We start from the raw sequence: 13,898 nt of genomic DNA on the forward strand, positions 1-13,898 counted from the left end.
ACTCCAAAACTTCCCAGCTGAACGATAACGATCTAGGCAGCTGGCATCGCACGAGTTGAAGTCCACGCACCAACGCCCATCAAATACTGGTCCATAGACTCCTTTCTGCGAGGTCTTATGACTGGTCTTGGACGGTCTGGATCCTGCTTGGTGTGTGTCAGCGTGACGGAGCTGACTGAGGGTTCAACATGCATTGAACCAGACCGTTTGGGCTGTTGCGTAGTGACAGTGCCCATTTCGCCTGATGTGTTTGAAAAGTAAGTGAAGAGTCAAGCCAGCGGTGTATCCTCGATCACTGACCGTTGTAGTTTATAAGTGTAATATAAGGGCGTTTATCATATGAAGTCATCGTGAATATAATTCTGAAGAATTGAAAGCAGTCTTTTGAAGTACAAAGAATTTGACGATGGTCATTTTTGCTGCTGAATTATTACCGTGACAATCCGTGGAAAGGGACGCGGTTTTATAATTAAATTACCCAACTGCACAATGATGTCGTCTTTCCGCATTCCACGATATCTCAAATCTCCAACCCCTCATGAAGGGGCTTTGCTTGGGGCACATGACATGTACACGTGAGATAATAAGTGCGAAAACTACCAGCGGTTGTTAGTGATCGTCGCCTTCTCGAAAGTCATTAGAGTTTGACGGGACCGAAGGGGGCGAATTTCAATATTAGATGTGCGATCGTCGTAGTTTGATATTATGAGCTATCGGTCCGCTCTCGGGGACAACTCAGTGACTCCGGCGCTAATGACAACACTGCCAGCTCACAGTTTAGGGCTGAAAAGGGTCCGCCTTGTTTTAAGCTTAGATTGATTGGAGAGGGTTTTGACTCTAAAATGCAGTGAAGGTTTGACCATCGAAAAGAGGAAATCTTGTGCAATCTAGGGACCTGAAATTTGCTGTCTTCGAGAGTACGAAAATGCGAAAAGAGACAACGTAGGGGCCCAAAGGAGAAGGTAACACGCAACGACACTTTTACCCATGTTTCTCTACTTCGAAAAGAGATTCGAGGCTGTCGGCAGTGAGATAGAATTACTGGTGTTGGGCATTTGCACTTTAAGCAACCCTCATGTCCTGATTTGGAAGTTGGCCAGCAAAACCAATGGCCGATTCTCGGAGGATGCTAAAAGATGACGGAATCAAACATGCAGTATGACTACGCCTTTTAGCATGTAATCGAGCGGGGTCAACTTGCACTTTATTCCTTTGACCCGAGAAGTCACTCATGCGAATGATGCCAACGCACCAAGTACCGCGGCTATGTTCTCGTTGGGTCTGGTGTGAGGCATCTAATGCAGATCGGAAGATTGGCGAGGTTCAGAACCCCACGCGCCCCGACCCAAGGATCTGTCACCGGTGACGATATATCCCCTAATGTTGGGAAGGGTTATGTACCACGTGGACATAGCGACGATCAAATTACAGGAATGGGTCGCGTGATTAGATGAAAGCTGATTGAGAGAAGTGGCGAGGATGAGGAGCGAGGAAACAACAAACTATGCCGATCATAGGGCGTTGAGCTATTACCATGATGCTCGGTTCCGGACGTTGCATGTGACACGATGAAGCTTTTGTTGCAGTGAGTCTGGGAAGCTCTGAATAAGACGTTGAAAAGATTGCATTGATGTTGAATCACAAAGTCGAGAAGCTAATCCTCTCTTGACTTGACTATCTCGACTGAACTTCTCCAATCAACTCTGGTCATGTATATCACCTCAATAATGGCGATAACTCCAGAACCACCTATCATTCCAGACCAAACACCATTCAGGCCCAGGTTCCAAGGACCCAATTCTAACCAGAGTGCGATGGGAACAGCGGCAAAGTAGTTGACGAAGAACACAACCCACGCTGACACAGATTGTTTGGCCAATCCACGGAGAACACCATTGCATCCGCAAACAATCGAATCGACGACCTGAAAGCCCGCAACGGCAAGCATAGTGTTCGTAACAATTTTCCGAACCTCCTCGTCGCTCGCATAGAAAGGCCCAATGTAATTCCTCAACGAGAACAAAACAGCACCATCAAAGAATCCCAAAACAACAAACATGATACCATAAAGAATCGTAATCCGTCTCGCAGCAGTAACGTGTCCACCACCAATCAAATGCCCAATCCTGGTACTAACAGCAACACCAAGCGAAAAAGGAATATGCCACATCACAATCGAAGTAGTAGTCAAGATCGTCTGTGCAGCGAGATGAATCGTGCTCATATATGACGTGCTAACGGTGATGATCTCAAACGCAGCCCACTCCGCCAACGTGACAGCCGATCCGGCTGCAGATAACCGAACCATGGGTCCCCAGCCCTGCATCGCACGACGCGTAAAGCCGGGCCAGCATTCGTGGGTTGACTTTTTGAAGAAGATGCAAATGAGAAGGAGGGTTGGGCGAAGGGTGTTGGCTACTGCTGCGCCGAGAGCGGCGCCTTCGAGACCGAGGTTGAGCTTGAAGGCGAAGAGCCAGCTGAGGAGGGCGTTTATGGGGGCGCAGATCACTAAGACTGCCATGCCTGTGTTGAAGTCGCCTTGAGCTTGGAGGAAGCGTTTTAGGGCCTCGAATGAGGCATAGCCGGGGATACCAAGGATGCTGACTCGGAGGAATGAACCCGCTTTGACGGCGAGATGTTCTTGCTTAAGGATGAGAGTCAAGAATGCCGGAGAACATATCCAAACTGCAGCAACAGGGATAGTAAATACTGTCATGAGAAGAAGCATACGCTGGACATGCAAGCCAACACCCGTCTTGTTTCCAGCCCCATACGCTTGCGCACAGAGGGTGTCGAGAGCTGTTGCCATTCCTTCGTAGAGAGCGAGACCAGCGATGTTCATGGTCGTGACGCCAATTGCAGCAGCAGCCAAGTCATCAGGGCTGAGGTGACCAGCTGCTGTTGTTGTGATGACGCTAAATGAGTATTGAAGTAGATATGTTGCTACCAGAGGGACTGTATAGCGTGTAATGAGCGATAGCTCAGCCCACCAGTCGTTCGTTGGCCTTTCTGAGACAGATCTTTCTTCATTGTTTTGCAGCAATGGGGCCGCTTCATTGCGGGCCTCTTCGTCGTGGGAAGTCATTATCAATTGATCATAAATATTTTGTTTGGAGAAATGCTGTTCAAGATACCTGACGCTATGAGGTTTACATAGCGTATAGTTGCTTTGACTCACAGATCCAAATATGGCAGTTGGTTAACGAATCTTATCCGATCCCGGGCGGGGAAGAAGAATGACTTTAACAATATTGAGTCAGCAACACAGGCAAATGATCGGTTGCAGCGTTCATAAAAACGCTGCACGGAAACACGATTGCATCTGTGGCCAAAATCCACCAATGTACAAATAATGATCCCACAAACTCCATAACTCCATCTTGTAGAACTCGTCTCATCCATTCGCATGTCTTGCCACGAAAAGCATAGCGAAGAGGAGTCATCAGCAAGGAACAAGGATATAGTTCCATCATCAAGAGATTCCTCGTTACGTACTAATTCATGCTCTGACCAGCCCCAACCGACCATTTGAAGAGTGGATTACAGTGGCTAAACAAGTGGCATTAGTGGATAACCCTCTATAACCCCCACTCACGGCACCTGGAGGTATCGCGCAGAGTGGACGATCTTATACGAGCACCGAAAATGGCGCTCGGCAGTTTAATTTGATTGAACTTTATCAACACGTTGTAACCAAGTTCTCTAACGATGTTACACAACTAATTTCACAAAACGTTGACCGCCAGATAACGAGAAAAGAGAATATTGAAATGTCAGCATCATGTCACAGTGGCTAAGACCTTGATCTTTAGTTCAAGCCACTGTAAGTCTCTCAGGGGCCGGGGAGCTAAGGGTCCGGCCCGCAAGTCTGCCCTCTTGATCCGTTACAAGACCAAGTGGGCCGAAGATAACCTTGGCGTTAATTCCCAGCCAGCGAGTCGCAAGCCACAACGGACATATCAACAACCCCTGGATCCAGTTTATCTTCAGCGACTGGGGGATGTACCGGGTGCAGCCGATCCATTACTTGATTTCTCATTCGAGTGTCGGTGGTTTTGCTTCGTTCGACACTTGTTCCAACCGAGTACGCTAGTGAATCCTGCGGGAGAAGGGAACTGAAGAAGCTCAGATCTACCGTCTTGCGCCCGCGACCGTGGATGCGGTGCGGCTGAGACAAGGAGGAGCTAATTCTCCGATGTTTGAGCCTTGTAAATCATAAGACACAAATTAAGACAAGGAATAGTACCATTATCATCACTAACGCTGACTGCCCTACATCCGATATGCACCTTCACTAGATCCCATAGAATCCGCCCGCGAAGTATGTCTATCATCGTAAGATACCTCGAAATCCCGATTCACCATAACACCCTCCGTCAAATTCCTCACGCTATCGCTTCCGCTCGCTATTTCCGTTCGTACCTCCCCCATAACGTCCCTTCGCCACATTGGTTGATCGTTATGCCTTGGTCTTGAATGCCTTCGTAGAGCACTGCCTAAACCGCTGCCCTGCTTGGATGTTTGTTTCGTTCGTGAGTCTGATAGGGCTGTCATTTCGAGACCGGTTCCGTTGCCGCTGTCTTTGAGTTCGTAGGGAGTGTTTATGGCTGCGACTGCAGTAGAGCCGAGTAGACTGTCGATTACGCCTTTGAGACTGGGGATGCAGACTGTGATTACTGAGAGACCGAGGGCAATTTGACCCCAGATCACCATTGAGACAGCTTGCCATGTAACATCGTCTGAGTCGCCAAACATGTATCGTGCGTGGACGAGCTCGGGTATCGTGATGATCGGAACGATGAGTCGCGTGCCGAAGAGCGCCATGACAATAATCTTTCTTCGTATTGAGGTCTGGACTTCCCACATCATTGCGACCGGGAGAATGCACAGAGCGATGTCTGTGAGGATGATCATGATACTGTTGTACAAAAAGATCGGCCCTTGGTTTGGACACTGCGTTGTGTTCTCTGCAAGCCACGGCTCCGGCATTGGGCATTGGAAAGCGGTCGCAAATACGCCAGAGATAGCCCACGCAATGACAACTCCACCAAGGATCATATTCGCAGTATTAAGTCCACCTTGTCGATCGATCTGTCGAATAAGAAGCCCAAGTGAGACCTTCGTCGTCGCATGAACAAGAATTCCGAATATTCGTGATGCATACATCAGCTATAACACATTAGCAAGATTCCCTACACACCAGAAAAACACTAACCTTGCTGAAGCGACCAAAGTTCCCATCGGAGAGATCATCGCGATGCTCACCAAGTCCATGACTACAAGCAGCAATAACACAGGCCGTTTGTATGAAATACAACAGTGCAGCAATCAACAACCCCACGTCAAAATCTTTCATAGACGTGATATTCAACCGAATGATTAACTTCCCAATGATACCGAGAATCGCGTAGATGAAGAATATCACAGCTGTGATGACAACGAGTGCAGCATGGTTACTTTCCGTCAACGGATAAAACGGCGGAGCCGCTTGCGATACTTGGTCCATCGTCTGCGTAGTATTCGATACCCTTCAGAGGTCTCAGCGACCTTTAATCTAAAGCAAGGGACCAACGAGTTGTCTTTAAGGATACAACAAGGGCGGACCGAGCAGATGGGGAGAGCGTAGCATTCGGGGCTGTCAAATAAATAGAGTTGCATTGGGCAAGGTGACAGCATGAATGTCAACGACCAGGTAATTAAATTAAGACATACATACACGATGAACCATGAATGGAACGCCAGGATTGCATGATCTTGCCGTGTTTCGACTTCTTCAGCTGTAGTAAAAATTTGTCCGAGTCGTTGAAGTCAGCAGCTTGCGATGCGGTCCTCTCATGTTCCAGAAACCGGGATATCTACTCTGTCTCGGACCACTGGGCACCCCCGTTTCAAGCTTCTTGAGTGCTGTCCACTTTTCCACCATCTTCAAGTGGAGATTTGTTATTGTGTGATGTGGCCTATGAGATGGTGAATGTCTCGTCGATCTATGCAGCCTGGTGATGACTATTACAATCCCTGCTTCTTGCTCAGCAAGATATGCGGAGTAGTAAGCCAAACAATGCAACCTTTCTTCTCTCTTTTCCTTTCCCTCTTCACTCATTACTGATCATAACAAAAAGAGAAAGAGAACAGGAAAATATGATATCTGTCGTGGCTGTTGGTTGATAAAGCCTGGTCCCTGCTAGCAATATTCCTTCGAGTCCACTTGGCGTTGCATCTCAAGCGGTTCCACGAATATTTCCTAACGAGAAATGATCTTCGACGCCACAATCCTTAGACAAAATCGTTCGATTTCATTGCCGGCCTTATTCGCGGCAATCTCGCCTCGCCTAACTCCCATCCATCCGTTAAGGATCTGTCGCTCAACTTTGATGCCAGAGGTTCTTTACTTGTTTCAGGCAATAGCTCGTTCGCATTTCCCCGATAGGTCCACTTTGTAGGTAACTCGTGCTGGCATTTTTATACCTGAGGATCTGCTTATACCCAGACCCCGAAGTTTGTTGGTTCGTGTTCCTGCATTCAATATCGCTCGCATATTCTGGGTTCACGATGTCGCACGGCAGTAACAGCATTGAGTTGGAAGCCTCGGGCAAGCAGCAGCCTATTCCTGTGAGCGTTGACGCTTCAGCCAGGCCGCCTGAGGACTCCAACATCTACAATGTTACACGAACGCGCAAGGTGTTTTCTTTTTCGCAGCTTTTTGCTTTTTCGTTGACGTACATGGCATTGTGGGAGGGAATGTGCTCGTAAGTTAACCTTTCCCCATTCTACGGTCGCAGGGATGCTGATATTGGTAGGAACATGTACTTTGCCCTCTTCAATGGCGGACCGCAAACGTTCCTGTTTAGCTTCATCATCGTCTTCTTCGGCGCCATCTCCCAGGCTGCGTCGTTGGGAGAAATGGCTTCCATTCAACCAGTCGCTGGCGCGCAGTATCACTGGACATATTACAGTGAGTGATTTGCCTGCTTGATTGCAATAACGAACGAGACCTTAACCTGCTAAATAGTGGCACCTCAATCGGTGAAGCGATTCGCGACTTGGATCCAGGGATGGTCTACTTGGTTCGGCTATGTGTCTTTGCTGGCTGCTATTGCCAACGTCACTATCATTCTTCTCGAGTCGATGATCAGCATCAACCATCCCAGCTATGTCGCTGGTGGATGGCATACCTCCGTTCTTGTCATCGCCATGTGTTTGGTGCATGGATTGATGAACGTCTACGCCTTCAAGCTTATTCCTTGGGTGGAGCTTGTCGCTGGTGTTCTTCACGTCTGCCTTTTCGTCATCTTTGTCGTTGTTCTTGTTGTCATGGGCCCTCGAAACCCTTCGTCCTTCTGGCTGCAGCGCAACATCTCTTCCGGATGGGACAATGAGTACATTGCATGGAACCTGGGCATGCTGACTTGCGTATGGAGTTTCACTGGTAAGATCCTTTGGGAGCCCTCGCCGCCATGATCTCACTAACTGCTTGCAGGCTTCGACAGTGCTATCCATATGTCCGAGGAGACTCGAAAGGCCAAGTCTGCCGTCCCTCGCGCCATGTTCTGGTCCATCTTCATGAACGGCGTCCTGGGTTTCATCATGGTCAACGTTCTCATCTCCGCCATGGGCTCCGTCGAAGACATGCTTGAGCAACCCAGCCAGATCCAGGCCATCCTCCTCAACGTGACTGGCTCCAACAAAGCCACCACTGCCATGATAGCTGGTCTTTTCATCATATCGTTCAGTGTCAACCTCGCCAACATTGCTTCTGTGTCTCGTTTGACGTGGGCTTGGTCTCGTGATGGTGGTATGCCTGCTTACTTTGCGTATGTCAGCCCTACTCATCGCGTACCTACCCGCTCTATCATCCTCACTGTCTTCCTCGTCTGCGCTCTGAACCTTCTCAACATTGGCAACACCTCATACGTTGCTTTCGGTGCCATTACATCTCTCTCATCTTTGGCTCTGTACCTCAGCTACGCTATCGCCATTGCCAGTATCATCTACGTTCGTCTCTCGGGATCTACCATCAAGCTTGGAGAGTGGAACCTTGGTCGTTTCGGCCTTCCTGTCAACGTCTTTGCTCTGGTTTATACCCTTTACGTCATTATCTTCCTCCCCTTCCCATCAACTCTCCCAGTCACTGGCGAGAACATGAATTACTGCGGCCCGGTCATGGTAGCCGTCCTTGCTATCGCTGTTGGTTTGTGGTTTACACATGCTAGAAATCATTGGAATGGCCCTAACTTGACCATCCTTGAGTTTGTGGTTGCCAACGCATCCGAATGATCATGAGGAATGGACGCATGAGTATTCACATACACACAAGATAGAATAATGGACCTTCTTTGACCAAATTAGTTTTCGAGATGCTGACTGGCTTCTCCTGACTTCTTTAGTGCCACTTGAGGTTCGCAGCTCATGGCTCATACATGCCACTGATGTTTGTGCTCATATGAAGTAATTCTTGCTAGTCATGGTATCATGCTACTCACTGTATTGCGTTTAAGTTTGGTCACAATCGTACAAACCCCATCCATTGCTTCGCCGTGTAACATTGGGTCTCTGCCGAGACATGCCCATGTGCTTTGCCGATGATTGGTTTCATTCTTCCTCCTCATCATCACTGAATAAAACTGGGTGTGGAAAAACCACGTGAAGACTAAATAAATGGCTACAGAATGATGTTTTTTTGAGATATAAGACTTGATATTTTCTCTTCTCTAACTAACACTTGCCAGAACGCTGATTCCCAGAGGGTCCAATTAACACATCGCGAAGCCATGTCGGCATACCATCTTCTATGTATTGCCTATGCCAGTCTAAAACACGACATAAATCCTCAGAGTACTCACTTTAGCCTTGCGAGATGATCTGGAAACGATCTCACAAACGATTTGAGACATTCTTCCTCTCGTAGGTAACGTGATAACTTTTTGATACCGAGATGCTCAGATACAGGGTAGTTAGCTCAGAAGCGCGTCCCGAGCCGAGACGCGATTGGCAACCCGGTGAAATAGGCGGTAAACAACAGGGATTAGCGGGTACTCCCTCTCCATCTGCTGAGTGCTTGAACAGTAAGCATTTTTTGACGCAACACATTAAGAACGGACTGGTGCGCTATTGGGGCTCAAAACGGGACTTGCAATATCACTTTCCTCAAGTTGGACAGCCTCTAAGTTAGATTGCTCAATACAGACTTCAGCTGCTTCCCGGGCACTCCGTAACTATTTGGTAACTATTGACTGTTGGTGCTAACATTTCTGTTAGCGTCTCCACTGTCTTTTACCGACATCGATAACAGGTCTGTTAGCAGGGTCCAATTCTCAGCCAACAGCTGTAAACTAACGACCAACACTTCTTGGCACATTCTAGATCAGGTCTCCGTCCCATAAATGGCCGTTCTAGAACACAGGATGATCCATCGCAATGACAGCACTGCAAGCGACCTGAGCGGAGTCAAATGCAGGGGCACGTAAAATCTTCCTCTTCGGTTCCTCGCTGAGCCAAATTGATCAGAATGCCAAGCAAAGCGCTCCGTTGATGCAATGTTGTCTTGATGGGAATAAGCAGAGAAGAGTGATGATGTCCTTTTAAGACTGTGCCGCATGTGACCACCAGGGATAGATTCATTGGCCTTGACATGACTTCTCGTAAATGGGACATTCAGCTGCAGTTGGGACTGTCCAAGATGCACGCTCGGACTGATGTTGTCATCAATGTCATCTGACATTCATCCTACTTACCAGGGGCATTGAAGAGTTGGGCTCGTCACTGCTGTTTCAGAACCTTGAACAGAACATCAACATGCGTCGTACCCTATGTAGATCATAGTCCAGAAGGCTCAAGTAATTGACTTTAAGGTTACAGTGAAGATTAACCACAATGGAGAGTTAGTCGGAGAATTGTACCTTCTAGTACGCGTCGGATGTACGGTTCAAGTGCTGGTCCCGTCTGACCAATGTCAGAAGAGATCCCTGTCTCAGACTTACGATAAATCCAATTAGCCTCAACAAAGGGTCCTCCATGTCTCCACATCGCAACCAACCAACATCTCCATTTCCACTTGGTAGGTCCCTCTGGGCTGTGCCGCTATTGGAAATGACACGAACTGGAGACAGTAAGCCCAAACCCAATTTCCCAATTCTTACAAAAGGTTGTCTTGGCCCCAAGAAATCTGCCAGCCAACCGTTCTCTCGTTTCGTCTCTTGTATTCCCTGTACGACAAAACAGATCATACCGATACCGCGCTCGATATTCAAGATGGACATTATTACTTTCGACCGACTTAGCCGACAAAAAGGCGTCGTCCTTGCCATGATACTTCTTGTACTTGTCGGCCTCGTCATCCATATCTACGCCCTCATATTCTCACCAGCTTATGGGACTTTGAAAGTTGGGCGAACCTTGATACCCTCGACTCCACCACAATTCTAAGATTCACGAAGCCATAGCATCAAAGTTGCACGTGGCTATAAAGAATTTACGATCGATGAGCCGGCTTACAGAAGCTGCGACGACTTGGGCTGTTATTGATGGCCTGTCGGACAGCGATGAAAGATCTCAGGAGTGAGGTTGAAACGAAGTTAATACCGCCCGAGCTTGATGGGGGAAGAAGAGATGGACACGGTTGGAGGCTGAGTTGCTTCTCTAAACCATAATCCATACATGACGATAACCATGCCATCTTTCCGACATCGAACTCAGATGACCGCAATACCCCCTCACAAATACTACAAAACAATACGAAGCATAGCCAAGATCGATCTTACCGCCTCGATACCGCTATCAAGGCACGCGATGCAAACATCAGCTGTCAATAAGTAGAGGGCACCAGTTTCACCGCCATACGACCCAGGAGTTATAGCTACTCCACAAGGACGCAAGCTACATCTACAGGATACATGCACGAAGTCCAAACATCACGGCGGGTGTTTTGGAGCCACTGGAAGACAAGGCAATGCTCTCAGGACGCTTTAACATGTAATGCGAACTTGGTAGCGGTTCACCACTTTAGAAGGACTCACAGGAAGCGAACGGGATAAGTGCGAGCAAGCGAACTCCAAGTCCTGCGAGGATGAAGTGGGTTTCAGATTGCATACAAAAACGAGCAGCTGGTAGGGGCGAGTATGGAAGACATCCGTTTCTTCTTTGCTCCTCATTCGACATGGGTTAGAGTATCGATCCCGCCGAAGATGTTCACAAACTAGCTCGGCATATTGATAGTAAAAGTCCTCCAAAAGTTGAAGATATAATTATTACAAGAAAAAAATAACTATCACGCTGGACCATTACTGTTCCTCGAGTTTGATCGGAAGTGATGAGCCGTAAGAAAGACGAGGCTCGAAATGTGAAGATGTTATTAATATTATTTGTTCCCTGGCGTTGAGTCGCTGTCTGACCTAGACGCCACGCTTCTGATGCTTGATATATCCGAAAATCCATGAAAGACACCCAACTCCGGATCATATAGCCCATGAGACATGCCTGACCTCCGAGACTCCCGTTTCTTTGATCTCGTTTCCGCGAGCCTTACCCCCGGTAGAACAACGTTTGGTAAACTGATCGGCGCTTGGGCTGACTCTTCCGTCGTCGAGAGTCCTGGAAGAAAGTGACGAAAAATGGGTCGTAGCATAGGCAGACAAGCTACAACATCTGTCAGCAACGGATCTTGGTGAAGTGGGAAAGGAGGTCAGTCCGTACCGGAGAAAACGGCCATATTTATCTCGACGGCTGCCCACATCATGCTCTGTGCCATATCTTTCGGAATGTCGTCGGTTCGAGGGTTATATAATTTCGAATGCACCAAAACAAATATCGACGCAACGCATACTCTGTACGGCGTTAGACCAGCAAATTACGAAGAGAAGCTCAACGTACATGGTTCCAGATGTAAAAAGTCCAACAACGGCCAACTTTTGCGATAAAGGTAGTGTCATCTTCATAACTTCGATGACAGGTAAAATCAAGATAACGCAATCCATCGTGGTGTGTATGAGAATTGTAGCAAAGAAGAAATTCGCTTCGTTAAACGGGCATTTGGCACCTTGTATGCTCTTATCCCAATATGCTCGAATTGGTACGCAGTGAAAGATGACCATAAACGTCCGAATAGTTATCCATATGCTGACGGCGATAAGCAAGATAATGATTGCATATCGAATCGATGTATACTGAAAGACGCGCCAGTAAAAGCAGAGAATACTGAGTTTGCAAAAGGCGATCGATGAGGCGTAGAGGAGTTCGCAGATCCAGAGCAAAAGTCGCGATCGGTCTTGAATACGGTTTGCTTCGATGGTATCTTCGATCGTGAGGATGGATTGTCCGAGTTTGTAACTATGCGTCCCTAGACGAAGTAAGCGACTGCGATCGGAGTTGGAAGATGTCGTGCGTACAGTAGATCGTGACAGAACAGTAACTCGATACGAAGAGCTACGATGAACGTTTAGCACGTGCGCATTAGTTCATAGCGTTGCTCAATGCAATCTTACTAATGCAATGACGGCGAAATAGTCGTCGAACCATAGGTTCATCTTGGTCATTCGCCGCGCTTTGAGTCGTAGACCAAGGGCAAGAAAGGCCGCGACCCAAGTGATGCTGATGGCTGCATAGATATCGGGCTGCAGCCCGGCCATGACTTCGAGTCCGTCGTTATTGTTTACCGTACGTCTACAACGGTCGTAAGCTCATCTTGGTCATCCAGACTGCTCGGACAGCCCAAAACCAGAGCCCTCAAGCAAATGACGAGATGAAAAGAGGAGAAGTCGTTCTTATCTCTGCCTCGGCCGTTTTAGAAGTGGGGAACCAAAAACAGGAGGGGAAAAGGTCATCATTAGTCTTCTGAAAAAGCCTCGCCGTTGGGAGGCCGAACTCTCGGGACCAGATTTAAAGGTACCATCGCTGGTGGAGGAAAATCCGGGGTTTAGGGCCCGTTATGGTTCAGGGATCCGCAGAAAGACGGAGTTTGAGAGCCAGTGAGGTTTAGCTCATATCGGAGGGGAACCCGATGGCTTTCAAAGTTCACGAAAGATACGAATTGGTTAATATTTTGAGACTCTAGAGTTTCAGACCATTACTTACAAGAAAAAATAACTTTCGTGGCTTTTCTAATGGTTGTAATGATGCTTTTTGCGAAGGGGTTCCATCTGTCAATTGGTCACCAAGGTTCTGTGATGTTGAACCCCTCTTTGGGTCGGAGGTTGAGCCGTGATGCTCCGTGGTGATCATAAATCGCTATCTCCGTGGAGACTCTTAGCTAAACGGCTTTTGGTTAGTTACGATGCCAAGTTATCGACTTCACTTAATGGATTGAAACTCAATTCGTGATTAATCAATCATAGGCGAAGTTTTAAGCCGCAGTCTCATTAACACCAAGGATTTTCGACAACCGTTGACAACTGCCGCCAGTTGACCTGCAGCACCCGGTTCATAAAAGCGCAATTCTGGGCTCCGAGGATGGAGAAAATCTTTTCGTGAAGGTTCCCCGCCGGAACATTTGCTAAAATTCTTTCAAGTGCTGCATGGCTCTCGGTAGCACAACAGTGCTGACAATCGGAGCCGGCGCTAACCTGGTGGTTGACTGATATGATTCGCAGGAACTGACGTCCTGAAATAAAAGTGAGATATCAGCACCTTATTTGATCTTCTATTGCTTCTTGAGCCAGTCATGAAATACCCCGTTTCCTGTCATACAGGCCCATTGGATAGCGAATAATGACTACAACCAATGGCATTGAGTGCCTCGTATCATTTCAATGCGTCCCAAGGTTGAATAGTACTGTGTAACGGAGTAGACAACATCCGATCCTCCGGAGCGACAGTGCGAGCCAATCAAGTGTGCTATAGTCAAAATCGGGCTGCCAAGTGGCAATTTGTAGTCGTGTTCTGCGACGCTGGATTAGGAAATGACCTAA

At 47.8% G+C, this 13,898-nt stretch overlaps 5 protein-coding genes across 6 annotated transcripts; 2 read left to right on the plus strand and 3 right to left on the minus strand.

Annotated features, from left to right (window-relative positions):
- Positions 1-1,602: 1,602 nt before the first annotated feature.
- Positions 1,603-3,236, minus strand: FOXG_12110 (uncharacterized protein). The gene has a single exon (XM_018391839.1). The coding sequence runs from the start codon at positions 3,083-3,085 to the stop codon at positions 1,655-1,657; it is 1,431 nt and encodes a 476-aa protein (XP_018250571.1). The 5' UTR covers positions 3,086-3,236; the 3' UTR covers positions 1,603-1,654.
- Positions 3,237-4,245: 1,009 nt separating this feature from the next.
- On the minus strand, positions 4,246-5,605 carry FOXG_12111 (uncharacterized protein). Its single transcript, XM_018391840.1, has 2 exons — positions 5,216-5,605; positions 4,246-5,169 (listed from the first exon to the last, which is right to left on the minus strand). Exons 1-2 carry the CDS (start codon positions 5,504-5,506, stop codon positions 4,273-4,275), a joined length of 1,188 nt encoding a protein of 395 aa, XP_018250572.1. The 5' UTR covers positions 5,507-5,605; the 3' UTR covers positions 4,246-4,272.
- A 516-nt stretch (positions 5,606-6,121) lies between these two features.
- FOXG_12112 (uncharacterized protein) lies at positions 6,122-8,496 on the plus strand. Of its 2 annotated transcripts, XM_018391842.1 has the most exons (5): positions 6,122-6,436; positions 6,497-6,746; positions 6,798-6,952; positions 7,010-7,426; positions 7,478-8,496. In XM_018391842.1, the coding sequence occupies exons 2-5, from the start codon at positions 6,550-6,552 to the stop codon at positions 8,272-8,274; spliced, it is 1,566 nt and encodes a 521-aa protein (XP_018250574.1). In that variant the 5' UTR covers positions 6,122-6,436; positions 6,497-6,549; the 3' UTR covers positions 8,275-8,496. The 2 variants fall into 2 exon arrangements, with proteins under 2 accessions (XP_018250574.1, XP_018250573.1); XM_018391841.1 differs by having other exon boundaries at positions 6,122-6,746.
- Positions 8,497-10,009: 1,513 nt separating this feature from the next.
- FOXG_20674 (uncharacterized protein) lies at positions 10,010-11,373 on the plus strand (the record flags this gene model as incomplete). The annotated part of the gene is made up of 1 exon (XM_018400968.1): positions 10,010-11,373. A coding segment is annotated over one exon (413 nt), but the record flags the coding sequence as incomplete, so codon positions are not given.
- FOXG_17779 (uncharacterized protein) lies at positions 11,054-13,639 on the minus strand. Its single transcript, XM_018397761.1, has 5 exons — positions 12,477-13,639; positions 12,381-12,417; positions 11,866-12,331; positions 11,689-11,819; positions 11,054-11,631 (listed from the first exon to the last, which is right to left on the minus strand). The coding sequence occupies exons 1-5, from the start codon at positions 12,618-12,620 to the stop codon at positions 11,354-11,356; spliced, it is 1,056 nt and encodes a 351-aa protein (XP_018250576.1). The 5' UTR covers positions 12,621-13,639; the 3' UTR covers positions 11,054-11,353.
- Between the last annotated feature and the right edge of the window lie 259 nt (positions 13,640-13,898).

The sequence above is a fragment of the Fusarium oxysporum genome, chromosome 13 (genome assembly GCF_000149955.1).
Source record: "Fusarium oxysporum f. sp. lycopersici 4287 chromosome 13, whole genome shotgun sequence".
In the NCBI taxonomy this organism is placed as follows: domain Eukaryota; kingdom Fungi; phylum Ascomycota; class Sordariomycetes; order Hypocreales; family Nectriaceae; genus Fusarium; species Fusarium oxysporum.

Bases quoted from the DNA above. Each gene is read 5' to 3' on its own strand.
- FOXG_12110 (XM_018391839.1), bottom strand. From the start codon at position 3,085: ATGACTTCCCACGACGAAGAGGCCCGCAATGAAGCGGCCCCATTGCTG.
- FOXG_12112 (XM_018391841.1), top strand. From the start codon at position 6,550: ATGTCGCACGGCAGTAACAGCATTGAGTTGGAAGCCTCGGGCAAGCAG. The intron at 6,953-7,009 runs GTGAGTGATTTG...CCTGCTAAATAG, and splicing joins GTATCACTGGACATATTACA to TGGCACCTCAATCGGTGAAG. The intron at 7,427-7,477 runs GTAAGATCCTTT...AACTGCTTGCAG, and splicing joins TTGCGTATGGAGTTTCACTG to GCTTCGACAGTGCTATCCAT.
- FOXG_17779 (XM_018397761.1), bottom strand. From the start codon at position 12,620: ATGGCCGGGCTGCAGCCCGATATCTATGCAGCCATCAGCATCACTTGG. The intron at 12,418-12,476 runs GTAAGATTGCAT...CGTTCATCGTAG, and splicing joins ATTTCGCCGTCATTGCATTA to CTCTTCGTATCGAGTTACTG. The intron at 12,332-12,380 runs GTACGCACGACA...TACTTCGTCTAG, and splicing joins CTGTTCTGTCACGATCTACT to GGACGCATAGTTACAAACTC.
- FOXG_12111 (XM_018391840.1), bottom strand. From the start codon at position 5,506: ATGGACCAAGTATCGCAAGCGGCTCCGCCGTTTTATCCGTTGACGGAA. The intron at 5,170-5,215 runs GTTAGTGTTTTT...AATGTGTTATAG, and splicing joins ACTTTGGTCGCTTCAGCAAG to CTGATGTATGCATCACGAAT.